This window comes from Crocodylus siamensis, chromosome 3 (assembly GCF_052110815.1).
Source record: "Crocodylus siamensis isolate JL-2025a chromosome 3, ASM5211081v1, whole genome shotgun sequence".
Taxonomy (NCBI): Eukaryota; Metazoa; Chordata; order Crocodylia; family Crocodylidae; genus Crocodylus; species Crocodylus siamensis.
This window is the reverse complement of record NC_143397.1, coordinates 181083948-181111858: the sequence shown is the minus strand read 5'-3', so window position 1 is coordinate 181111858 and position 27911 is coordinate 181083948. Positions and strand designations below refer to the sequence as shown.

Here is a 27911-nt window from a genome sequence, read left to right as displayed (position 1 = left end):
GCAGGTCCTCTCAGACCAACCTGGTGGCCTTCTATGACCAGATCACAGAATCTTTGGATGCAGGTATCGTGGTGGACATAATCTTTCTGGGTTTTTAGGAAGGCCTTCTACACCGTCTCTCACCCCATTCTCGTTAAAAAATTAGCAGATTGTGGTGTCGGTGCCTACACAGTCAGATGGGTTGCCAGTTGGCTGGAGGGCTGCACCCAAAGAGTGGTGGTGGATGGGTCATTTTTGACCTGGAGGGATTTTGGGTAGTGGGGTCCCCCAAGACTCAGTCATCAGGCCCGCACTGTTCAACATCTTCATCAGCAACTTGGACGAGGGGGTGAAAAGCACCTTGTTCAAATTCGCAGACGACACTAAGATGTGGGGAGAAGTGGACATGCTAGAAGGGAGGGACAGGCTGCAATTGGATCTGGACAGGTTGCAGGGGTGGGCAGATGAGAATAAGGTGGGATTCAATACTGACAAGTGCCAGGGGACTTCACTTAGGAAGAAAGAACCGGCACCATACCTACAGGCTGGGGAACTCCCTTCTTATCAGCACAGAAGCAGAAAAGGATCTTGGAGTCATAGACTCCAGGATAAACATGGGCTGCCAATGTGGGGATGTGGTCAGGAAGACTAACCGCACCTTGTCATGCATCCATAGATGCATCACAGGCAGATCCAAGGAGGTGATCCTCCCCCTCTATGCGACACTGGTCAGGCTGCAGTTGGAGTACTGCGTCTGATTTTGGGCGCCGTGCTTCAGGAGGGATCTGGACAACATAGAGAGGGTCCAGAGGAGGGCCACTCGCAGGATCAGGGGGCAGCAGGGCAGGCCCTACGAGGAGAGGCTACGAGACCTGAACCTGTTCAGCCTCCACAAGAGAAGGCTGAGAAGGGATCTGGTGGCCATTTGTAAACTGGCCAAGGGGGACCAGCGGGCAGTGGGAGAGTCCCTGTTCCCCCAAGCACTATTGGGAGTAACAAGGAATAATGGGCATAAGTTGATGGAGAGTAGATTCAAGCTAGATATCAGGGGGCATTACTTCACAGTCAGGGTGGCTAGGATCTGGAACCAACTTCAAGGGAAGTGGTGCTTGCCCCTATCCTGGGGGTCTTCAGAAGGAGGCTAGACAATCGCCTAGCTGGGGTCATTTGACCCCAATACTCTTTCCTGCCCATGGCAAGGGGTTGGACTTGATGATCTGCTCAAGTCCCTTCTGACCCTACCAACTATGAAGCTATAACAGGAACTGTTACATAGTGCACTGTGAGGGGAAGGTGGTTGAAATGCAAAGTAGTGTTACATTTCAAGTTCTATCTCTTGTACACTAAATTTAATAACAGCTGGATTGGTGTGTGTGTAATACCAAAGCTTCATTATAGTTGTGGAAAATATCCTTGTGCATGATCATGTATATGCGCAGGCTGAAAAGGAAATGAGTCATGCAAGATGTATTTCCCAATTGTTTTCTTTTTAAGAGCCAGCTATATAGTTTAAAATAAACAGTCATTTTGGATTTGGTGTGAGATTTGATGTTCAAGAGCTGTTAGTAATAAACATATACTGTTAGTTATGACTCTAGGTTATATACAAAGTAATCCTAAACTAGTATTAAAATGGTCCACCTTTCCAACAAGTTAAGTAATTTTACTGTACAAACTGGTAAATAATCTCTTATGTTGTGCTTTCCCTATTAGGAGAGAGCCATCCACACAATCTTCTACAACCTATCCAGGGCCCTCTTCAAGGGGGCTGGAGAACAGTGGAAGAGCATTTTTCATTGCACTCACTTGAAACTAGGTTGTAGATGGTTTGAATTTATTTTTCTTTTAACTGCCCTAACTGTATTGGGGGGAAAAAAAAATTTTAAAACAAAAATGACACCACCCGAGGCTGTCTTCCTTGAATGTATTCATGGAAAGCTACTGTACCCCGGCAATCTTTGTATTTTAGTTTTTTGAACAGAGCTCCAGTTTCATTGAGATTCCTTAAAAATCTTTGCCCAGTGAGTGCTTGCTTGTGTGTCACTTCTACTTAAAGTGAAGGTCTTTCACTACCAGAAAGGCTAATTCCCATGAAAGTTTTGGACAGCGCTATTGCTGTGCTCCAATCATTAATAAAAGGGTGAGACACCAGCAGTAGATACGTGAAGATTACTGGGTGATTAAGAATGGTGTACACCTTGCAGTTTGAAGTTTCTTCACACTTGACTCAGGTTGGCAAACTTACTGTAAGCTTATCAATCTTCCTTTCTGTTGGTAAAACTGATCAATTGTTGCATTTTACAACTTCATGAGACTAGACCAGGGCGGGCAAAATCTGGGTGCCAGGCAATTTCACTTGCCCCCCTGGGTCCCTCTGTAAGTTATCTGTAAGCTCTTGCCCTGGCCTGCCCCTCTGCAAGTCAGCGCCTCCATGTGGGAGGTGTGGCTCTGGTTACTGAGCAATCAACTCCCACCCCAGCCCAAGCTAGGGAGCGCTAGAGATGAGAAGCCTCTGCCTGGTCACTCCAAGGCTGTTTCCAGCCTCCCAGCTTGCGAGAGTGGGAATTCAGGAATGGTCCCACTGAGGGAAGGAGGGGAGGAGCACAGGGAGCAGTGTTCTATGGTGCCAGGCTGGCCTCATGCTGCTGCCACCACATGTGACCAGTGACTTGGGTGGGAGTGCTGTTGGGCCAGGTGGGGGGGGCCCCGTATGCTGCTGCCATTTGCAGACAGGGGTTTGGGCAGCAGCTGCCACTACTACTCCTTTGATTTCCCTCCCCCCCGGCTCCGCATGCACACACAACTGTACCCTTGGACAAACCTCACCCCTGCTATGCCCCCCAGCGCACACTCCCACCTCCCGACTATAACCCCATAGCCGCTACACGCACGTTCTCATCCCCCACCATACCCATACACTCCCAACCACATACCTGTACCTACATCCCTCTACATTTACCCCCACCCACTATACCCACACCCCTTCACACACAATGTACAAGAGTAAGACTGTAGTTTGAGTTATTATGTAATTGCCTCTAGATACACTATGCAAACACACATAAATCAACACAAATGCATATTTTTAAATAAATTATAGTAGATCTTGGATTTTTTTAGTGTGTGATTTTTGTTTCAAGATGGCACTCTTCCTCGGCCCCTCTTTCAGTGCAAGGGGTGGGACCTCTGGTGGCAAAGGTCAGGTGTTGGGAGTTGGACATCTGGTCCTAAGATGGCTGCCAGGGGGGCGGGGCTATCCTTGTGGCCTTTAACAGCTCACCAAAACTTTAAGTGCCCCTCCAGCCCAAGTATTTGTCTGTCCGTGGACTAGAGTCCACCCAAATATGAGAGCTGCCTTGGAGCCATACAGTACACAGCTATTCTAGCATTTTACTGCTAACTGGTAGCAGAGCATCTAATAGTCTGTTTGTTTTTCACAAATTGCTACTCCTGGGAGGGGAGACAAATTGAACATAAATCAATGTAACAAATACTAGTGGGGTTTTATCTGATTATTTTCAGGGGTGATTCTTTTTTCTAGTCTTGTCCAAATTACTGTGAATTCAGGTGTTTGTGATGTTGACTTGTTTGTCTGTTGTTTATAAATTAGTACAAATACTTAATCCCTCTCCACTTTAAATAAATTAAGTTTGAGTCCCTCGTCTATTAATAGATACCATGGTTTCTCTATGACAGATCTGTTTTATAGGTAGTTACAAAATCGTACAACTCAAATGTGGTTTTAGATCATTGTGTTCTCTAAATTAAGCTTTGTCTTCTATAAGCTTTTTATATTTAACCTTAAGTCCCTTCAGAAGATGTTTTCACTGATTATCAAGTATTACTGTCTTGCAGTTTGCGTTAGGTGTGGGATGTCTGTATGACATTAAGAGTTCCAAAGCTTTCTAAATTATTGAAACCACACACTTACAGCGGCACCTAGCAATCGCATTCTGTTTCTGTTCTAGCCCTACTTATCCAAACAATTTTTCTTCTGTTTTCATGATCTTTCACTATCTGTGTATGTCTTTAACAACAAAAACCTTGTGGCTAGAAATAGGTTACAGACTTTTGTCTGCTGTGGTGCATCATACTTTTCAGCAACAGACATTTTTTGGAGGCTGATTTGATTTGCTCAAGACTGTGCAATGATTCAGTAATAAAACAGGATAGAATTCAGTTTCAGGCTTCCTGGTCTGTGCTTGATGAACTAAAATGGGCTGTATTCAGTCTCAATATTGGAATTAATAGGATTCATATTAAATATGCTCATTCTTAATACCCCTCTCTTGTTGTTAAATTGATAACCATAAAGGGAAAGAAGTTCTGCATTCCTTTCTCTTAGATTTAAATTTTTGAAAAGTACAATCTTAAGATGGCTCAAGACTTGCAAATGCTTGCTGTTTTGTCTTATCTTGTAGATATGACTGCTCATGTCTAGTTTTTATTTGAGCTAATTAAGCAAACTTTCTAAGTATTTTGGTCTTAAAATCTTTAATAACCTATTGTATATTTCAGCTACTACTCCCTGGTTTGAGTCTTATAGAGAGAGCTTTCTTCAGTCTATGCCAGCTTCGGATCATGAATTCCTAAACCACTATGTGGCATGTATCCTTTGAACAGTAAGTACCTTGAAAAACAAGTTGGGTTGAATATTACAGCTAGCTTCTCACAGCTGAAGTGCTCATGCCCAAAAAATCCCTGTGACTTGTTGGTGTTGCCTCAGTGCCTTTACCTTTTTCCATGAATTCTTTTCCCTGATTTCTGTAGCACAGTGGTGCTCAAACTGCTGGCCCCACAAACCATGTGAGTGGTGCAGAGCCAGTTCACGGGTAGATTGAGTCCTGTGCTACCTTCATTGAGTCCCACACATGGATAGGGCCCTGCATAGCCTCAAGTTGTCACCCCTCTGTCCCCTTCCCTCATCCTGTCTTTAACAACAACGCTAACACTGGGATCATGTCCTGTACACCCGGGCTAACGTGCAGGGCATGGGGTTCCCCATCGGTCCAGAAATTTGGCAGCAGGGGAACAGTCTCGCTCCTTTGTTGTTGCTCAATTTTTGGACCTATAGGGAGGCCTGTGGGCTAGATAATATGGTCCCAGGGGCTGGATCTGGCCTGTGGGCTGGGGGTTTAGCAGCCCTGTTCTATCATATGTAGTTTTGTGTATCAACTACAAAGAATTAATTCTTCCTATATAGATATGAACTTTGAAACTTTAATTAAGCTGCATATTTTCTGCTCTGCAGTAATATAACAGTGGGATCTAGGGATACTGTAGAAGAATTTGTGGTTTGTCTTCAGTAGGCTTTTTTTCTTTTTCATTATGTCTCAGTTATGTTGAGTTTTTACAGCCTGTTCTTCCTGTTGGTTTTGTGTCCCCTCGGCTCTTTTCCTCCCTCCAGTCTCACAAATAGCTTCTCCTTTCAGTTCAAAGACCTCGAAAATTTAGCTTCCTAGTAGTCCTAATAATCAAAGCTATTACCAGTGGACACGTTCTCACACTAAGATTTAAATGCTGTTGCCTGTCCAAATGAGGGAGGTGCTGGATTATTATACAGGGACAAATCCCTTGTTTTTACAGTTTTATTTCATAAACCTCTGAAACACTAATCCATTCCCAAAGTAACAAAGATCATACACTGGAACTATTTTGTGGGGGGGGTTTTCCCCCTGTTTCCTTTACCAGAGCTTCTTAGCTGCTACAGAAGTGGGTAAAGTCATTTGTTCTTGCCCTGACTCAGTTTCTAGTTTTGTTTCTCAGTGTAAGCTGTAGAAGGTGGCTGTTATATTACTACTGATCTTCACAAGAGAGATGGTCTTGGTCAGTCTTGATACTGTATCCACAAGGTTCTGAACTGTTGCAGTAAAAACTACAAGCACTGATTATTTTTTTCCGTAGTTTTTGACTGGTGACCTTAGTCAAAGGATGGCGGTACTGCCTGTCCCTTACTCTTATCTAGGTGATTTTTTTCACCTCTATCAGCTAGCTCTTAAGCAAAAGTTAAGATTACTGTTAAGTTGGCACTTACCCAAGTCTTATGTTGTCCTTAGAATATTCCATACCTTCCAAATGCTATTGTAGTCAAGAGTTAACTCAAATTATTTTTTCTTGAACTAAAATAGTGTTACAAATATCTAGTAATGTCACCTCTTCCCCTGATCAGTATGTTTTTTTTAGTTAAGATGTCCGGTGGTCCCACAGAATTGGGACAGTACAGAAGGCTAGGGTTTATACTAATGTCCAGTTCAGTTGTTTGTCATACTGAACTCTTAAACAGATTTCAAGCTTTGAGATAATACTCAGAATCTAATTAGGGCTCAAGGAGTTTCTCCACCCACCTTCCCTTACTTTTTAGTCTGAGATATTTTGGAAAAGTAGGTTAGTAAGTAGGAATACGCTGAGGATTTGATAGATTTCTGACTTCATTGTTTTGGAAACCCAGGGACTTGCTTTTGTTACATGTACCTGTCCTGGGATGATGAGGGAAGCTTGGGCTGCTGTATAAAGTTGACTTTAGTCTTAAGTGGACAGAAGCCAAGAACCTTAGGTTACAGAATTGCTTTTTCATCTTATGAAAAATATCACGAACCCAGAACAATATATTCTCAATCAGTCTTACATAGATAGCATTGATTGCCGATACTGTGTGTTTTTTCTTTTTAACGTCAGTTGTTCTGATTATTGCATAGACTTATTTCAGCTTTGATATTGGGTTTTTTAATATGCTGTTCTAATTTAGTTTTAATATGTTAGGCTTCTATTCATAGTGGTAACTAAGAAAAAGATGTTAGTTTTCTCATCTTTAAGATTAGAAAATTAGGCTGCTAAAACACAGCTCCCTTGAAAAAACTGCTTGCTTATGTAAGCACATAGCTGTAAGCTTTTTCTTGTGTATAAAAATTTTTTAAAAATGCAAACAAACACATAACTTCCCCGCCCCCGGCAGCTCAAAGTCTGTGTCCATGTATTGACCTTTGGATTGTTTTCCCAGCAATCCAAACTCCGGTCCTTAACACCGATCAGGAGACCTCACCATGTTTACAGAGATTACTGCTGAGATGCACTCAGGTGACTTTCAACTAATGCGCATCTTCCTGTCCCCCTGTTTCAGAAATCAAGTGCTATGTATTTGTTTGGAGTATATATGATGGCTGGTAATGATTATACATAAATGAACAAAAAAAAAAGTTAGCCCTTTTAGCTCTTAGGCAAACAACCATTTCACAAAATTCCAGGTCAGCAAGGTTGCTGCTGTTCATGTGAAGTGACATTTTATTATCATTACACCTAAATGCCGTTCCAAAATTGTTTTAAATCAAACTATATTATATGAGATTAAGCTCCTATCAAGTTTCATACATTTAAAACGTGCCAATGATCTGACACTCTTAAATTATAAATATACCTTTCCTGAAATTGAAGTCGGAACTCAGCTGCAGGTATACTTTAGCAGTTTAAAATTGGACAGTTTATGCATTTGGGCAAGCACTGTACAAAAAAACAGTGATGGTTTCTGGCACTTGAGAAATACCCTTAACGCAAGGAATCAGGTATGCTTGTAGTTTCTTCTAGTGAACCTGAACCTGTGGAGCAGTTTCTGAAGCTGTCACAAGAACAACATCGAATTCAGCACAGCAGTGATTATTTATATCCAAAATGGTTCATACCCAACACTCTTAAATATTATGTGTTGCTTCATGATGTCAGTGCAGGAGAGGAACAAAGGTAGGTCATCTTCATGATTTCAGAAGAGCTTGCTTTGCTGATACGCTAACTCTGTAAACTGTAGTTCATTTAAAAAAAAATTTAAAAAGCACAAAGATAATGTAGGCTGATACCCAAGAAGATGTCTTTGGCTAACTGTGTGTGAAAGGTTTTTCTTTCAGAGTTACTAATCTTCAGGCATTGGTACAAACTTAAATGCACATTTTTGTATAAAATTGACTGATTTAGTGATTCAGATTGTAAAATTTGGGATGGCATTCAAAGAAAAAGTAGCTTGAAATATTCTAAATTTGTAGATTGGTGAGTTAGGTTACTGACAAATGGCTTTTCATAGCATGTATTGTTTATAAGACTTGAGTACAATTTAAACTCAGGATGACAAAGTATTGGTTCCTGAGGCTAGGAAGTGAAGCAGTACCAATGTTGGGGTGTTGTGTAAAGAATCTGTCTCTCTTAATTTGCAGTTAAAGTTCCCAGAATGTTTTGGGTAACAAGCTGTCATTCTCTTTTGTATAGTAACCCAGTCAGATACCATTATACATTATTTAATAGTTTACTCCTAAATGTGACCTTCAGTTAAAATAGAAACAGGCAGAATATCAAAATTAGAACTACTGTTTGTCCTAGCTGTTTCTTTCCACGGATATTTTTCCTCTCCTCTCCCCCTTTAATTGTCTTCTAGACTTTCTTCGTTTTCCTCTTCCATACTAGCCTTCTGGCACAGAATCGGTGGCTACTGCCAAGCATTAGCAGTTGCATGTAATTAACTGCTCCCTGGGTGTTTTCTGAGGCAAAGTATTTCTTTCTTTATTGGAGTTCTACTCTAGCTGCTATCCTGTCCTTTATGTTAACTGATATACAGTGTGTCAGGTGTGGGAGAAGAAGGAAACTTGAGGAATGAGTGGAAGGATCTAGCAGGCAATACTTTGATAGAGTATTTTTGTGGGTGTTGATATTGGCAAGTTTCTTCCAGGTTATAAGATTCAGTAGAATATTTTTGATTTATGTTCCTGTTCTACAACTCTTACTGGATAGTAAAACTGCATTTTAAATGCTGCAAGGCGGTCCAGTTTTAAGACAAACTGACAAAATTTGAGATTTCCATTTCAGAGCTGATTCAATTTATGAAGAAATGAAGCAGAGATATGGAACTCAGGGATGCTATTTACTTAAAATAAATTCTCGAGTATCTAACAGGGGAGTAGATGAACAGATACCAGATCCTTGGAGTCAGTATCTTCAGAAAAACAGTATACAAAACCAGGTATGTTTCAAAAACACTTCTTAAATGTCCATATTGACTCCTGCTCTGATCTTAGTGAACTGTTCTGGTAGCATCATGTAATGGTGTTTGGTGCAGTTGTGCATCCTTAATCATTTCCTCCTGGGTATTTTCATATTCATTTGTATAGGTCATCCACTCCTGTCCCCCATACTCTGTGTTTCTGAGAACACAAAGGGAGTTCTCCTCTAAAAGGCTGTCTTTTTTTTTTTTTTCATTTTCTTTTTACTTTTGCTTCCTTCCCTCTTTTGTCTTTGTTATTCCTTAGTGTAACTTTTCAAATCTTAGTTTGATGGAGTTGTGGGAAATAAGTAAGCTTGAGGAGGCTAAGAGAAAACAGCTTTGTTCCTTTTGTGCTGAGGCCTTGTAATCTAGCTTGATGGGGCATATCCATGTCTGCCAAGATGTTAAAGGCTGGTTGTATGACGCCACTAAAAGAGCCAATATCCTGTGCCCCACTTAATGGAATTTCCTTGGCAGTAGAGTTTTTGTAGTGGTCACAAAACTAAAATGAGTCTTTCCCTCTTGTATTTGACTTTGTGTACCTTCTGTATGCTAATAGAAGAAAAAACCTTGGTCAGCAGATATTTGTGGGATGTTGTCTCCATTCTTGCCAAATCTCAGAAGGTGCCTCTGATTTAAAAAGGACATTGTCAAAGACACTCAAACTCTACTGTTAAGGTTTAAAGTAGTTTCTGTTCCCTTTTTTCCTCTGAGATGTGTGATATCCCTCCTAAAATGTGAATTAATGTTTCCACAGTGAGCCAAAATCAAGAAGTCCTATCTTTCACTAAGTTGGACCTTTTAAGGCCCTCATCCATGTTAATTGCTTTCTTTTAATATTAACTTAACTGATCTGACCTCTTCTTGAAGTGATTCTTGACTACTGTAGATACTTAAACCTTGAAGAAAAAGTAGTCAGATTCTCTCTTCCTTTCACCGTTTGTGTACAGTAACTTTTAATCAAAACTAAACTTTTTTTGAGAATTTGTTTCATTCTCTTGAACTCTGCAAACTAGCTGCTGAGAGAGAGAGAGTGCATTTTGAGTGTAGTGTTTGCACTTTTCAGGTTTTGGGAATAACTGATAAATATTAATGACTTGGAAACAACTTTTAAAATATTTCCTCCCCTTTTTTTCCTCCTGGTAGGAATCTTATGAAGATGGTCCATATACTGTAATTTCGAATAAGAGTGCTGACCACTTAATATCAGATGGCTTAGATATTGATATCAGAGGTATATATATGTTTTATAACTTCATCTCTTTATTTAATATTTTTTTATGTTAATGTAGGCATGTGAAAAACAAATGTCTACATCTTACCTCTCATGTCTTGGATAGTAATTTGCAGAAAATCCTGTCTTGTATTGGTTTTGAAGCGACTAGGTCAGTGCGTCTTGAGGCTGGCTGAGTTTCTGGGTACCAGAATGTATTATAAACATACCATTTTGTAAGGTGTTTAAAGCAATATATAGGGGAGAACTAGTTACTGCTTTTACCTTCAAGAAAATTTTTACAGTGTATTGTAGAAGAGGCTGCCAAAAGATTTGAGTCCTAATGGGGTCAGAGGCCAACTATATCATGAATCAGAAATGGGCTGGGAAATAGAAAGCAAACAGTAAGATTAAATAGCCAACTTTTTAGGTCCTTTGACCTGTGTTAGACAATTATGAAATATATCTCATGTACCCCTTGGGGGCACATATACCCTCATGCTTTAGACCCGCTGTTCTAAAGCATCTTCTGCAGTCCACTGGCTGAAGAAAGCTTTGGTTTGATCCTAGACAGTGGTTCCTGTGTTCCTATCATACCTGTTAAATGCTTATTTGTAACTGTCTGATTTCTAAATGCTTTATTTCTGAGTGGTGCCGTTGTTCTTTGTACTAGTTTGGAACCATCTGGTAAGCTCTGATCATTAAGGACGTAGGCAGGCTTCTGAAAGTTGAAGCGTTCTGAGAGAACTTTTAATATAAGAAATCATATCCGTTATACATCTCACCTTGTTTCTTTAACTACACCACAGTGAGATTCCTTTGTTTTAAAAGTTTGCCAATTTTTTTCTAGGGCAGGCTTCTTTTAAATAACTGGGCTAGAACAGGAATTTATAATAAGCATGATCTACTTAATCTTATGATTGAACTAGCAAGAAGACTGGATTTAATGGATGTCTGCTTTGTAAAATATCCCACTCAGCACTTTGTAAGGTTTTAAATGATTGGAGCTGCCAATTCAACTTGTGTGGTCACCTGAAATTAACTGGGTAGACCTGTGACAATGAGAAGACTTATATTCATATTTAAAGAAAAGCCCCTTTTAAAGCTTCCAATGCAGGTTTGCAATTGGAAGAGATCCTGGGTTTCTTGAAAAACTTACTTCTAGATTGCTCCAGTTGTGGTTCGATAGATCAGCTGGGGCTGAAAACTGGAATCCTCCACAGCTGCAGCTTTGCCTTTCTTTTATAGTATGTTACTAATGGCATTGCCAGAGAGTAAAGTCTCTTTGATGAAGCTTCATCTACCACATTAGCTATTGTAATCTACTGTGGTAATTTTTAAATCTGTTTGTGTAAGGGCTACTTTTTAATCACTAGCCCCTTTTTCCTCTCCTCCCTCTGCCCCCCCATGGTTCTAATCATGGCCATTTCAAGGCAGCTGGAGCAGTAGCATAACTAGGGGTGGGCAACAGGGGCACCTGTCCCAGGCACCAAGATAGGATGGGTGCTGGAATTGCCCCCTGCCCATGGAGTCTGTGCCCTAGCAGCAAGAGCAGCCCCACATCTTTACCCATACGAGGAACTCCCAGACTGCCCAGCAGTGGCAGCTATTGCTGCTGTAAGAGCAACAGCTGGAGCAGAAAGCATGCAGTGGTGGTGGCAGCAGCAGCAGCACCAGGGGCTGTTCAGGTGTTCTTAGCGTGGTTAAGACTGTTGTCCCCACCCCAGTCTCCTGCAGGTTTTGCTCAGAGCACCAGGTCTGCTTTTTATGCCTCCTGAGTTGGAGCATTTTATCTGAACAGAAACCAAACACACAGTATAAATCATCCCCGGCTACTAGTTTACCGTGTACTTGGCTTGAGAGTAGAGAGCTCCTATATTGCCTATCATTAGAGAAAGGATGGCTACCCAGCTAAAACAGGAGGACTCTTGAGTACAGACTGTCAATTAAAAATGCAAATAAAATGGTCAAACTCAACCTGTTACTCAGGCCTCTATTCTTTCCTTGGAGGAGCAGTTTAGAACCCTTTTTTTTTACCACTTAACGGCATTGTTCCATGGTTTGGTGTGAAGTCATATTCTTCCATTCATTCCTCTTCTCTCCTGGCTGGAGCTTTCCAGAGGTTCTGGGGCAATTTACTTAATCTAATGACAGGTGAACAGCCTTCATTTTAAGAGTGTGGCATATGTAATATACTTGCCTGACAAATAGTTTGGATATGAGAAATTTAAGTAAGTAGGAATAGTAGCCAAGCAACAGTTGTAAAGCCTTTTAAAATCTAAATGTGTGTTTGTTGTTTTTTTAAAGACATAACTGAATGCATTAGCAAAATAAAAATGTTTTATTTTTCAGTAGATGGCTTATCAAATAACTTTAAGGCTCACCCTCTTCAACTGGATCATCCCAGTGATACTAGTGGCACTTTGGATGGCACTGATTTCATAAAGACCACTCCGTCACTGCACGAATCAAAAAAATCAAGTTCTGGAACACCGCACGGTGCATGCTTAACGCTCACAGATCACGATCGGATTAGGCAGTTCATACAGGAGTTCACATTTAGGGGGCTTTTGCCACACATAGAGAAAACAATTCGACAGCTAAATGACCAGGTAAAGTCCCTCTTTCAAAATAACTCTTTTGCTGCATTACTCTATATATAAAGCTAAATAGGTCCTTAAACTGTTCCCTCTTTTGAAACTGGCTTATCTAGATTTCAGGGGAACAGTTGAGGATAGGCATGCAACTAAAGAAAAACCCTGAAAACATACTAGATACAGTAAAGATGTACCTCATCCATTTCCTCCTACTTTCCAACAGAAACGTGTAAAGGACTGGACTCAGTGACTCAAAATGTCCATTTCTGTACTATGTTGTAATCTGAAACAATGTCATGCTTAACTTGGAGCATGCTTTAAAATAACGACAGAAACATATTAGTATATTACAAATAATACTAAAAATGGAGATAATTAATTTTAAAGGTAAATTCATGTAATCAAGTGATTTATGAGTATATTTGTCTAGCAGGCTTAAGACAGTGTCACATTTATGAGAAACCAACAAAACGCCCAGCAATGTAGTCTCTTCATGGTTTGGGAAAAGGTCTGACTTTAGGGGAAATCTTGACTAGAACAAGTGTACTAGTAGAAGTAGTTGTTTTGAAACCTTGACTAGAACAAGTGTACTAGTAGAAGTAGTTGTTTTGACATTTGCTGTTTTCAGGTACTGGGTTTTAATCTTGATCCAACTTTGTTTCAAAAAAAAAAAAAAAAATTACCATGTTTTCTGGTCATAGAATAACTGTTTGCTGTGAGGATACTGTTGATATGATGACCTACTCCTGTCAAGGAGCTATGTGTGCTATTAGTCAAAGTCTCATCTGAAATGACTAATACGGTGATTCCCAACCTTTTCCAGCCCAAGGCGCACTTACATTTAGTAAAAATTTTCTGCAGGACACTTGTTAAGGCATTCCCCATCTTCATGCCTGTTGTAGCTCATTGTCATGGCAAAATTCCATGGCACAGCTGTTAATTTCTGATGGCACACTTTTGTGTTAAGGCACACTTGTTGGGAAATGCTGGAGTAACATGTATGAACATACTGCTTTTATCTGTTTTTGAAGTTAAACAAATTTTTAAGGTGTATATTTATATCACCGGAAGCATTTGAGCTTCATCACAGTTAAAGCTGAGTGAATTAATGGAAACTGCACTCTTCTCTTACAGTTAATATCCAGGAAAGGTTTGAGTCGATCACTATTTTCTGCAACCAAAAAATGGTTTGGTGGTGGTAAGGTTCCAGAGAAAAGTATAAATGAGCTGAAAAATACATCTGGCTTGCTGTAAGTAACTTCCATTCTTTAAATATTAAATAAAAACAAACATCTTGACCAACACTTTGGTATTATGAATGTACTGTAGCTGACTAAGATTTCAACTAAAATCTTAGAATCAACAAAACATTTACTTAAAAAGTGTGTATTTCTGCACAAAAAAAACTTTTAAAAAGACATTGAACTAAAATAGTAGATGAGAAGTCCTTTTAAAGTCTAGCTTGTTGCTGAACAGATATTTTATGAAGGTGTGTATCCCGTTATGCTTTTTCAAGTGCAACTAGAATTTTTGTAAAAATCTACAGATAAGAAAGAAGGGATGATGAACTTATCTTTGGTTGATGGGCCATTTTAGTTTAGTTGGCACAGACCAGCACGTGAGCATTCTTAAGCAGGACAGGTTAACTGTTTTACCATGAGGTTAAAAGGAGCAAGGGTTTAGCTGGCAGCTGCTGCCAGTAACTGACAGTGTACACACCCTTACTCCCACATATGATGAAAGCCTAAAGCAAGAGACTTAAGCCTCCAATGAAAGAGCATACACATAGGTGCTTACTATATTTGATTGCTTATATTCATGGAAAATGTATTAACTTATTAATTTTCTATGTATAGAATGTAACTGTTGGAGGGTTGTCTTAAATTTGTGTCCCCATCCCTCCCCACCTCTGCAGTGGGGAAAACAGGGGCAGGCAGGGAGGGAGGCAGCAGTGTGCTATGCTTGAATTCTTAAGGTTCCCCTCTTCATCTTTGTTCAATAGTTGCACGTGTTTTAACGTAGATTGGTTTAAAATCGGATATAAACTTCTCCATGGACACTTACCCAAGTTTAAAACAGTTACTAGTATAGTTTGTCTTTGAGATCCCTACCTAGCCTTAGAAGGGGCCTCTTGTTTTTTAGGGAGTAGGGGTGTGCGAAGTGGGCCATATTCAATTTGGTTTCTGGCTGATTCAGGGGATGGTGATCTGATTTGTTGATTTGGATCAGTGTTTTGATTTTTGATTCTGCTGACTCTGAAGATACGATGCTGACCTGGAGAATCAGTGATTCGGCCACAGGCACAGCTTTAAATGTTTTTTTCTACATACCTTGAGGTAGCAAGCATTGTTTGTGATAGCTATGATGCTGGGGCAGATGGAGCTTCCCACAGGAGCTCCGGGAATCTCCGACATGCTTGGCAGCAAATCTGGAAGTGGATCGGAAACACTTCTGGGTCCACTGCAGAGTGCAGAACTCTCCCAAGGGTCTCCCCCCCCCCGCACCCCTCCAGCTTGACAGTTCGGCTGTGGGGGGGGACCCTGGGTGCCCCTCCAGACCCAGAAGCCACCAGTTGCTTGTGGGGGTGTCCCCCCACATGCTCCGTGGCAAACCTGGAAGTGGACTGGAAGTGCTTCTCGTCCACTTCTGGGTCCACCACAGAGTGTGCTGGAGACCACCCCCCAGCGCTCCTGTGGGACACTCTATCCACCCCACCATCTCAGCGTTCACGCACCACTTGGTATCCTGAGGCATGTAGAAAAAACATGTAAAGCTGTGCCTGTTGAAATCATCTTATCTCTCTGAATTGGTTTGGAGTGTTCCGATTCAATTCAGAGAGATTCAAGGGTCTCCTGATTCGATTTGGATTTGGAGATTTGGCCACTGAATTTTGGTGAATCTCTGCCGAATTGAATCGGTCACCAAAGCTTTGCGTAGCTCTAGTAGGGAGTAACACCTTATAGATGCTTTTATGAAGTATTCAAGCTCCATCTTTAAAAAGTAGTTCCACTTCTACCCTTATTACTTCTAGTCTTTGGAACAGTTTTCCTTACTGACACAATGTAAACTAATGTAAGCTAGATTTAAACAGGTAGGAGTGGTGTTTATACTACAGGCAGAAGGACTTGATTCCTTTATAGATGCATAGATTCATAGATGCTAGGGTCGGAAGGGACCTCAATAGATCATCGAGTCCGACCCCCTGCATAAGCAGGAAAGAGTGCTGGGCCTACATTACCCCAGCTAGATACACATCCAACCTTCTCTTGAATACCCCCAGGGTAGGGGAGAGCACCACCTCCCTTGGGAGCCCGTTCCAGACCTTGGCCACTCGAACTGTGAAGAAGTTCCTCCTAATATCCAATCTAAATCTGCTCTCCTCTAGCTTGTGGCCATTATTTCTTGTAACCCCCGGGGGCGCCTTGGTGAATAAATACTCACCAATTCCCTTCTGTGCCCCCCTGACGAACTTATAGGCAGCCACCAGGTGGCCTCTCAACCTTCTCTTGCGGAGGCTGAAAAGGTCGAGTTTCTCTAATCTCTCCTCGTAGGGCTTGGCCTGCAGGCCCTTAACCATACGAGTGGCCCTTCTCTGGACCCTCTCCAGGTTATCCGCATCCTTCTTGAAGTGCGGCGCCCAGAATTGCACGCAGTACTCCAGCTGCGGTCTGACCAGCGCCCGATAGAGGGGAAGTATCACCTCCTTGAACCTATTTGTCATGCATCTGCTGATGCACGATAAAGTGCCATTGGCTTTTCTGATGGTTTCGTCACACTGCCGACTCATGTTCATCTTGGAGTCCACTAGGACTCCAAGATCCCTTTCCACTTCCGTGCCACCCAGCAGGTCATTTCCTAGGCTGTAGGTGTGCTGGACATTTTTCCTCCCTAGATGCAGCACTTTGCATTTCTCCTTGTTGAACTGCATTCTGTTGTTTTCTGCCCACTTGTCTAACCTGTCCAGGTCTGCTTGCAGCTGTTCCCTGCCCTCCGGCGTGTCCACTTTGCCCCATAGCTTAGTGTCATCTGCAAACTTGGACAGAGTACATTTCACCCCCTCGTCCAAGTCGCTGATGAAGACATTAAAGAGTATCGGTCCAAGCACCGAGCCCTGCGGGACCCCACTGCCCACGCTCTTCCAGGTCGAAACCGACCCATCCACCACAACTCTCTGGGTGCGACCCTCCAGCCAATTCTCCACCCACCGGACTGTGCAGTCATCCAAGTCACAGCCCCTTAACTTGTTCACCAGTATGGGGTGGGATACCATATCAAAGGCCTTCCTGAAGTCCAAGTATACGACATCCACCCCTCCTCCTGCGTCGAGGCGTTTTGTGACCTGGTCATAAAAAGAGACTAGATTGGTCAGGCACGATCTACCTGCCACGAACCCGTGCTGGTTTCCCCTCAGCATAATTTGTCCTGCCGGGCTCTCACAAATGTGAGCCTTGATGATTTTCTCAAAGATTTTGCCAAGGATGGAGGTGAGACTGACTGGCCTATGTCCCTTTCCAACCAGTTTTGACTGGTTGCTGAAGAGGTGCACTTTTTTTGTCTTTGTATCCAAGAAGCATAGGTCCAAGTTACTGTTGTAGCTTTAGCTGGCTGGTGTAAATAAGTAGAATGAGATTTTCCTTTAGTTTTCTTCCTCCTGGGGACAGAATTAAACCATTTTGTATGATGATGCAAATGAAATAACTTTCATCAGTTTCAGTGATGGCTTCTTAATTTTTTTGACCAATTGCATTATAAATCTTTCTCTACTAGGAAAAAAAGCTTTCTTTAACCTAATTATTGATTTTAAGAAATCACTTCAGTTAGTAAAGGAGTCAGTTGAAAGGAAGCTTGTCTCCACCTTCAGCCAGACAGTTAAGTTTCATTTGTTGTTGGTCTGTCTGTCCCCTGTCCCCCCCGCCCTCAAAAAAAAAAAAAAAAAAAAGAAAAAAAAGCTAATATTACTTGCAGGTTCTTTTTTTCTGTGTCAGGGAAGAAAACATTTCATGTTTCAGGCTGTCTTTTACTGTAGAATTCAGGTCTTGTCTGTCTCATTTGTTAATCAACCAAAGTGTGTTTTTGCTGTGTATTTGTAGGTATCCCCCTGAAGCGCCAGAACTTCAGATCAGGAAAATGGCAGATTTGTGTTTCTTGGTGCAACACTATGAACTGGCATACAGCTGTTACCATACAGCAAAGAAAGATTTTTTAAATGATCAAGCAATGCTTTATGCAGCTGGAGCACTGGTTGGTGTATTTTTAGTATAACTGTTCCATTAATGACTATTTAAGATTAATGTTGGAGAGAAAGTGAAAACTTGACTGCTTAAATACTTGTTGGCTGGATTTTGATGGCAGTATTTTTCAAATTACAGTAGTCTCAAACTTGAAGTTGAGCATTTTTTAAATAGGAATAACTTCATTTGCTGAATAAATATTTCCAAAAGTCTTAAAACACTGGAGGCTGAACCTCCCACTTTGTCATAGGTTATATTTTAATTGTTTACTATCCATTTTGCAAATGGGTAAAGAAGCCTAAAATATTACATCAAGTTCTTACATCAGTTATAAGCTTCAAGTTGGCAAAACAGTCAACTCTCTCTGAAGCTGATAAATGAACTAGTATAACAAGTATAGTAGGTTGTGGGTTTGGGTTTCTTTTTCCAACCCAGGATCTTCAGGGCTTTGGCACCAGTTGCTTATGCACTAGAGCAGTGGTCTCCAAACTTTTTTGATCACGCAGTCCTATCAGTAAAAAATTTTGAGCACACCCCCCCAATATATGTATATTTATATAAATATAAATAGAAGTTCTAATATTTTCTTCCCACATCCCAATGGGTCATCTTGCGCACCCCCTGGGGTGCACGCACCTCACTTTGGAGACCACTGCACTAGAGTAATGAGCTCATGCACTAGACTAGGGGTTCCCAAACTGATGCGTCCCTTGGGGCACGCAAGACCTCTCTGGCGGGGTACGCAGGATAAATTGTGTAATGGCAGATTTAAGTTTCATTTTCATAATTGGCATTTAAGAGGTTAAAATTTAAAATGTATGCTGGTAGGGGGGTGAGAGCAGCGGTTAATTCTGGAAAGGGGTATGCAATAAGACAAGTTTGGGAACCTCTGCACTAACCTATTCCAGAAACAAAGAACCAGGCATAGCCAGAAAGACATAAGTGGCTAAAGTGCAATGCTAGGCGCTAAAGTCCCAAAAATACTATTTTTACAAACCCCAAACCACCACCATTTTGGACCTGTAGAGCATCTGGAGGCTAAGCTCATACTTAAGCCTGTTTTTGGTTTGACAGATTGGGTATCTCTGTTTCCAAGTCCCCTGAGGGGCTTGACTGATTGGTGAGGCATCCTATAAGAACTCCTAGTGTATGGAAATAGCACTGAGTTCAACACAGAAATAGACACTCATTCAGAAACCTAGCTGGAGCAGAATGTAGTGCCCATCATCCTAAAAATGCCTAATGATTAAGAATTGGGGATCTGGATTTAGGGTCCTCCTCTGCCTGAAGGGGTTAAAACTATCATCTCCTATCTCAAGAGACTGACTTGACACTAAGCAGGGTGAGGCCACATGTTACTTCTCTTCCTGTCAAAACAGCTACTACAGAAAAGACTACAAGATTCATAGGGCTAGAAACAGTAAGTGAGAAGGAGCTTAGTTCTTGTTTTAGCGATGATGGAATTTCCTTGGGCAGAAGAGTTGTTGGTTTCTCATCAATTCCACCATGACATAGTTTCATAGTTTCTAGGGTCGGAAGGGACCTGAGCAGATCATCTAGTCTGACCCCCTGCCATGGCAGGAAAGAATACTGGGGTCAAACGACCCCACCAAGATGTTCATCTAACCTCCTCTTAAACACCCCCAGGGTAGGAGCCTGCACCACTTCTCTTGGAAGCTGGTTCCAGACCCTAGCTGCCCTGACCATGAAGTAGTGCCTCCTGATATCTAACCTAAACCTACCCTCTGCCAGCTTGTGACTGTTATTCCTGGTCACTCCTGGCGGTGCTCGGGGAAACAGTGACTCCCCCAATGCCTGCTGATCCCCCCCCCCCCCCCCCCGACTAGTTTATAACAGGCCACAAGATCCCCCCTCAGCCTTCTCTTCTGGAGGCTGAACAGGTTCAGGTCCCGTAGCCTCTCCTCATAGGGCCTGCCCTGTTGTCCCCTGATCATGTGAGTGGCCCTCCTCTGGACCCTCTACATGCTGTCCACATCCCTCTTGAAGTGCGGCGCCCAGAACTGGACGCAGTACTCCAGCTGCGGTCTGACCAGTGCCGCATAGAGGGGGAGGATCATCTCTTTGGACCTGCTTGAGATGCATCTGTGGATGCATGCCAACGTGCGGTTGGCCTTCCTAACTGCCTCTCCACACTGCCAGCCCGTGTTCATCTTGGAGTCAATGATGACCCCCAGATCCCTTTCCGCCTCCGTGCTGACAAGAGGGGAGTTCCCTAACCTGTAGGTATGGTGCCCGTTGTTCCTCCTGTTTGGAGCATTCTTGTACATAAACCAGTGGTCCTCAACATTTTTGCACTTGAGGCGTCCTTCCCCTAACATTCGTTAATTGAGTGGTACCCAATTTTATAAACTAATTTATATATTGCAGTGCTCTACCTCCTTATACAGGGGCTAGGTACTAGGGGTGGGAGATTGTCCCTGTCTGGACAAACGTGAGCCTGGCTTATCTGGTTGAGAATCACTGACACTAACTTGTGTAAAACCTTTTGAATGTTCAGAGTAATTATATAGAGTTTATTTTTTATTTTATTTTATTTTTTAGAAAAAGTGTGTACATGCATGTATATGCACCTCCTAAAAACAACATGCTTACATACTTGAGTACAAACTATGCCAAGGAACTTTTTCAGCTACTACTGAAATGCATATGCCTGGTAAAGTTGAAATCCAAAAGAAACTTCAAAAGATATGTTCAGATTGGAAATTTTAGTTTTGTTCCATTCCTTTTAAGTACTACAGACAAGTAGAAGTATCCTCTCTAGTAGGAAAGTACCTCTTGGTCCTGTGCTAGAGCATTGATTACTTGGGGAGAAATGTCTCCTACTAAATCATTGCTACTTAAGATATCTAGGCATTTCATGTTTCGGAGTACAAGTTGAACAGCTTTAATCAAAGTCCTAGCTGGTCTGGGAATTTGCAAATGAACAAAGTTCATTGGCATCAGTTGTGGATTACAATGCTGGGTTTGAGGCAGTTGGATTTTTTTAAATATTTATTTTTCTGCTTCTTCATAATTCCTTTTTACTTTGTAAATTTAAACTCTTCTGACAGCATTAAAGTACCTTTTTAACCTGTAGGAAATGGCTGCAGTATCAGCTTTTCTTCAGCCTGGAGCGCCTAGACCATATCCTGCTCATTATATGGATACAGCAATTCAAACATATCGAGATATCTGCAAGTAGGTAGAACCGTTTGTGTGGGTCGGGTCCAATGAACGATAAAATATTTTTTTCCCCCTCCCGGAGGCTTGCTTTTACTGAACAGTGATAACACAAGATTAACACCAGGATCACTACCTTGTGTTCTCATAGGCATATCAAAATGAAGCTGCAATGGCATTTAACTCACTTTTGTTACCTGTTTTAACCACGCTGATGTGTGGTCTGAGAGGGGACACTTTGCCAAGGGTAGATTTTGTCTCTGGCTTTTGTGTTCTTTATTTTCTTAATTAAATTAGTTTATTACTTTAACAAAGACCAGTTTAGAGTGTTTCCTTAGGGGAGAAACCTTTGTGAGCATTATAAATTTTGATTTTAAAATTGGTTAAATCTCATTCAGCAATATAGTTTTAATAGCAGTGAATTACTGTATTAAAATAAGAGTGCATACTTTTGTTGTGTATACAACAGAATAGCAGACTAGTTTGGAACTGACACTTCTTGCTAGATTCCAGTTCAGAAGAAACTGTGGATTCATTCTAATTTTTGTTAAAATGCACTGTTTAATATCCTCTTTTTTTTTTTTTTTTTTTTTTAAGGAACATGGTACTGGCGGAGAGATGTGTACTGCTTAGTGCTGAAATCTTAAAAAGCCAAAGCAAATATTCAGAAGCAGCTGCTCTTCTGATACGTTTAACTAGTGAGGTAGAGAGAACTTAATCTTTCTGCTTTCCCTGCTTTAAATGCCTAATATCAGTTAAATGCTAAAAAAGAGAGTTCTCATTTTACCTAATCCTTTCTGAAAGGGGTGTGTGGCAGAAATGGGTTGGAATAAAATTTGAGTTGAGAGTAATCTTGACTTGATTTGCCTGTATAAGTAAGTCAGTTTTGCATGTTTTTTATGCATCTTCATTGCATAGATGGATCTAATCTATCCTCTGTACTTGAAGTAATGTACATGGTTACTCTTGAGAAAATGTTGCCTGAATTGTTCATTTTATTTACATTTTTAGTCTGTCTTTTGACCTCTGCTAAGTACTTGAGAGGTGTTAATGCATTTTAAAAACCCTCTAAAGGTTAGCATGGTTTTTACAAGTGTCATCTTGTCTTATGTGGGTGACATGGCATTAATTTGAGCTGAACTAACAAAGCTGATGAATGCACTTCAGTGCTTTGGTTATTAAATAGTTTTTACTTTCAGCTCTTAAGTCTGTCAAAATTGTCCTTGGTGCATGTTAAACAACAAGTGATGGTTTTTAATTCTTTGTCCTTTTAATACGCAAGAGACTATCTAGTCATATAGATTTGGGGGTTGGACATGAAGATCTGCTCAGGTCCCTTCCGACCCTACTAACTATGAAACTATATTTCTTATTTTGCTTCCTGACTTGAGACCAGATATATGACAAGGAGACACTGAGCGCTGTTTATTGTGCCAAGCACTCAGTTTTCACTTCAGTATTTCAAGAATTAATGATAATCCGGAAGCACAATGGTTGAGGCAGTTGCAGAGGAAATAATTTACAATATAGTTACAATTGAGAAAAAGCTTCTAACAGTAATGCCTTGGTATTTGTAGTAAGGAAAAGTGTCAACAGGTCCTGTAACATGAGTAGGAGGCCTGGGGCTCCAGCAGATCTTTTTATGCGATTTGAGAAATCAGGAAATTTATTTGCTAATTAACTGTCTCATTCCTTTTGTCTAATATATCTGGAGGTCAAAATATATTGTAATGTTAAAATTGCTGATCTGTTGGGACTAGTTTGTTCTGCTACAGTTTGACTTTCATAAACCAATTAAAATTCAGCTAATAAAACTGTACAGAGGTATAAGAGACTGATGTTCTATAGATGATATGTGGTTAGTGTTATTCATTAAAGTTTGACTAGCACCAAAAAAAAGAAAAAATAATTAGAATGAAGTGACCATAATGATCTACTCCCATTTCTTTCAGAGAAATTCAGTAATACTATTATACCCCTCTTATAATTTTTTGTGGTATTTCTTCTGTTAATACTATATATTATTAAAGCTGATATTCTTGTTTTTAATTTTTCCGGGAAAAAATGGCAGCAGAACATTTGGATGGGAATGGTAAGTGTTAGAAATTTCAGCCTGAGTAGCTCAAGGGTTAGGAAATGTTGACATTTTACTATGGGCTGATCCTTTTCTCTATTATCCTGTTCATAGCTGTTGATCTTTCTTTTCAGGTTACTGAAAAAGTAACTGGATATACAGGGTGGAATTTACCCATGTTAGTAGATGTGTATAATCATGAAGTAAGGCTTTTAAAGCATGGCTGTACTCACTGGAATCTTCTGAAGAAAACTTTAAACTGTTTATAATGGATCACAAAAGCAGCAGTGAAAACTAAGTCCCTTTTACAAAAGATTTCAACTTCCTCTTTGAATGCCCTTTGATTCCTGTAAACATTACAATGGGACTGTTATGGTCTTATAACTAAACTGTGGCTCCAGAAGCAGAGACCATACTAGAAAACACCGTTTTGAATAATGGTATAATGTGTACGATCTTTCAAGTTGGGATCCAAGAGTCTTCTAGTGATTTTTTTTTTTTTTTTTTTTTTCCTACAAGAATATTTGTAAGCTTAACATAACTACCTGGTGGCATGACTTTGCTTGCTCATGTTTTGCAAGTAAAATAAAACCCCCAAAAAACAAACGCTTCTCAAGAATATTACTTTTTTTCAGCACTCTCTGCTTCAAGGGCTGCATTTCACACTGTATGACAGGGAACATAATCTCAAATTTTAGAAGCTTGCAGGATGGACCGAAGTGCAGGTGGATCAGCAGACCAGAGCCTACTGCCTACAGTAAGGAAGCAGTCTTCCACAAAGCAGTAATGTGGTAACTTCCCCTGCTGTCTACCTAGCCTTTTGTGACATTTCTTATTCATGAGTAGAGCTATGCTTTATTGGCAAGTAAATTAAATTATATTTGCCTAGTCTAACTTTGAAATTGAGACCTCTTTCCCTTTTTAAATAGGATTCTGATCTTCGCAGTGCACTTCTGTTGGAGCAGGCAGCACACTGCTTTATAAACATGAAAAGTCCCATGGTTAGAAAGTTTGCCTTTCATATGATATTGGCTGGACATCGATTTAGTAAAGCTGGGCAGGTAAGTGGTTCACGTTTAGAACACCCTCCCCACCTGCCTCCCCCTCTACACCCCTTCTGATCTGTAAGTGTTATAGCTCATGTTAATTTTGGCTGAAATGACTTCTTGTGTAGCTTAATGTCAAGAGAGAGTCTCATAATGCTGATCTCATTGTCCTTCTTGAATGCTAATGTGCTCTGCCTGACACTTTTACATCATACCTGAAATTTATGCTGTTGCTTGTTTACTTCACATTTTAAATTGCAGAGATGTTAATGCATAAGCTTGCTATTCCTTCTGTTAGACAGGGAGATATCATTCCTATTTTTCAGAAAGAGGGGGATGACTGAGGCAGACATTGGTGACTTGCTGAGTGTCTACATGAGATGCTTTACTGTGCATTAGACTGATGTTCAATAAAGCGTCACCATCTACACGTGCATGTCATTTATGGTGCATTAAATATTAGCAAATGGTGCTTTAGACTATACCAATATATATAGGTACTAGAAAAATGATGCATTAATGCACCAAAGTATGCATATGGACCCTGATTAGGAACAAATTGTTCCTGGACAGCCTAGGCAGCAAGTGGCCTTAACTGCTGTCTGGCTTAGCCCCAGGGCATGGGGGAAGATGTCCCAACTCCAGGGCAGCTCCCTCCCAGCCGCGTGGAGATTGAGGCTGGCCCTGAACTGCATGCAGGTGGGAGGGAGCCTTGGAGCCAGTACAGCTCTCCCTGGAGCCTGGGTCTGACCCCTGTGCCCCCTACCAGCCCAGGGCTGGCAGCTGGGGAAGTCTGGAGCTCCCCCTGGATGCCTGAGGGGGACAGAGCATGGTAGGAGCAGCCGTCGACTAAACTGCTCCCGTTGGGAGCAGATTTGCTTCCAACCAGGTGCACGTTCAGATATGTGCTTGGGGGCAGTTTACTGTGCCTGAATTTTTTGTGCAACATTTTTAAAAGAGCTGGGAATAAAATCCAGAGAACCTTACTCCATCCTATGCTTTTAACCACTAGACAGTTCCTCCTCATGTGACTTGACTATTAATATTACATGTAACTTTGTACTTCCAGAGGGTTTTTTCTGTTTTGTGTTAGCTTTCATTGCAAATGCATTTGTCTTTCCTATAAATAGACTCAGCCTTGAGTTTAATGTTGTGAATTAAGCTTCATGAAACTTGATTTATGTTGCTCTCTATTTTGCAATAGGCTGTTTTCAGATGGATCCCTGGAGAGCCTTATTAAGGCTGGTGGAACTCGTTGTTAAAGAACGAAGTTTCCCCCTGTTGCAGTGTTTGGAGGGTTTAAATAGTTGTTTAGAATTTGTGGTCAGATTGACTTGTAGTAAAAAAAGCAGTACTTCACAGTATGGCTTACTGAAATTTCCATCCTTAATTACAAGCCAGAGAGGGAATTGATCTTTTAAAAGCTGTCTTCTAAGCTTAGATTTCAGGATTTTGCTCTACTTTGTGTAGTAGCCTTGAACATGGTAGGGGTTAAAAAACCAAAAAGGCTGCTCAAACCTCTAACATGAAGGCTTAAAATATTCCTTTCACTTTTTTCAATTTTACGTGAGACAGGAAGTCTGCCCTCAAATACTTGATAATTTTCCACTTCATGTTTGTAGGGAATTAAGGTATTGATACAATATTGTTATTTCTGTACTGTTTTAATGTACCTTATTCACCCAGATCCAGTACTGCTTTGAATTTAAAGGCAACCCTTCAGTAACTATGTTTTGTACATGGAAAATAAATCTGTTATTGGAGGGTCATCTTAAATTCATCCTGTGCACTGCTACAGTAGGGGTACAGAGCAACCTGATCCCTGCCCCTCTTGCTATCTGTCATCCCTGGCACTTCTCTAACCAGCACAGAGGCCAGTAAAGGGACCAGGCGTGTTGTCTAATTAATACCCCTAACTAGTAATTCCTTATCTCTCTTAAGAGCATTAAATTGTTTGTAATAGATCACAAAAACAGCAATGAAAATGGAAGTGCCTGTTACAGAAGGCTTCAATTTCCTCCTTGCATGCTGTATATTTTGGCTCCTGTAAGCATTATGATGGGAGTGTTTATCATGGTCTTGTTAACTTTAGCCTAGAAGTTTTCTTCTTAAACAGCCTCCAGATGTATGATTCCTTCCACCCCCCTCACTTCTGCTGAGCATGGGAACTTGTGGAGTTCTCTCCAGTATGCCAGCTTGTTTTTGAGATTTTTAACTTTTCGAGGCTCTTTGAGAAGAGATTTTTCTGTTTCACAGCATAAAGACAAGTTCTTCTATGTGACAGCAAAACTGCCTTCTCAGCCATACTATTTTCACATGTTCAAAAGTAAGGAGGAATCTTATCTTGCAGGCTTCCATCATTATAGTGTCTGGCTTATTTAATCTTTTCATGTCATTATTCTCTCTGTACAGCTTTTTTTTAAAATATAGAATAATCTTTTGAGGTTTGACAGCTGAGCTTTAATTTCTTGCTGCCAGTTGTGCCTAACGCATGTCTGTCCGTTTTGACTGAGACTTCATGGAAGTCCCCCAGCAGGTGGTGGTGTCTGAAGCGCTGCACACTTTCCAATTAGCAGATTTTCTGGCAGGATATCACCCCCTTTGGACTGGAGATTATGTTGCTAGGGATCAGCTCTGAGGGTTGCATTGGAAGAAGGTGGTTGGAATATGACAGTAATATAGCCTTGTCTGAGAGAAGGTGTTAGCTTCTTAAGTGAATTTTTGTCCATGTTTCTTTTGGTCTGTAGATGGAGCTTCAGGTCTAAACTTGTTTTTGGCAGCTGTTGGTATTTCAGACACAAGACTTTTTTTTTTTTTTTTTTTTTTTGTAGGTTAAGTTTACACATGCTGGTTTCCAGTATACTGGGTAACCTGAAGTGTGTGGGTTTTGGGTGTTTGCTGCTATGTATGGCGTCATAGCTGCACTCTTAAACTTTGTTTGCTAGTGTCTATTAGGCCTGTGCAAAACAGCAAGTACTCAATTTGGATTTGGATTCAGCCAATTTGAATGGACAGTGATTCGAATCACTGTCCAGATTTGATTTGGCCGATTTTTAGATATGGAGATTCAGCAGGCTATAATGGGGAATCACTAAAATACCTAGAACTTTTTTTTTTTTTTTTTTGCATGTGAGGGCATGAAGCCTGCCAAGTTTTCAAGGAGATAGGTGCAGGGGTTTCTGTCAAAGTGTACCTCAAACTGTTGAAAGCAAAACTTGTATCACTTGTTTGTGTTAAGGCAGAGCGGGATGAATGCAGCACAGATGGTAGGGCCCTCATGCGAGCATGAGGTCTGCCAGGTTTCAGGCAGAGTGGTCCAGGGGTTTCTGTGAAAGTACACCTCAAGGTTCTGAAACCAAATTCAAAAAAGCAAATAGGTGTGGAGTGGGGCGGGTGGCATTTGCTCCAGTTGAATGTGGAGCTTGGGGAACCCCAGCAGCGGGAGGTTCACGTTCAGGAACAACAGCTGCTCCACCAAACCAGGATCCAAGGAGGTGTGGTAGGGTGTCACAACTAGCGTTGTGCAAAGCTTCAGTAGTTGATTTGATTCGGAGGAGGTTTGGCCTGATTTTTGG

The 27911-nt window shown here is 41.0% G+C and overlaps 1 protein-coding gene across 7 annotated transcripts in view; it reads left to right on the top strand.

The window, feature by feature from the left end:
* The window catches only part of TRAPPC8 (trafficking protein particle complex subunit 8), a 91814-nt gene that overhangs the window by 19314 nt on the left and 44589 nt on the right, over window positions 1-27911 (top strand). For 2 of the 7 annotated variants that reach the window (XM_090039881.1, XM_090039885.1), the window contains 11 exons: window positions 4498-4587; window positions 7536-7710; window positions 8821-8974; window positions 10142-10229; window positions 12561-12820; window positions 13940-14055; window positions 17896-18046; window positions 21134-21234; window positions 21814-21919; window positions 23288-23308; window positions 24220-24351. In XM_090039881.1, the coding sequence (XP_089896007.1) occupies window positions 4498-4587; window positions 7536-7710; window positions 8821-8974; window positions 10142-10229; window positions 12561-12820; window positions 13940-14055; window positions 17896-18046; window positions 21134-21234; window positions 21814-21919; window positions 23288-23308; window positions 24220-24351 (1394 nt within the window). The remainder of the gene's footprint in view (window positions 1-4497; window positions 4588-7535; window positions 7711-8820; window positions 8975-10141; window positions 10230-12560; window positions 12821-13939; window positions 14056-17895; window positions 18047-21133; window positions 21235-21813; window positions 21920-23287; window positions 23309-24219; window positions 24352-27911) is intronic. The other 5 variants (XM_090039884.1, XM_090039887.1, XM_090039883.1 and 2 more) reach the window with 3 other exon arrangements.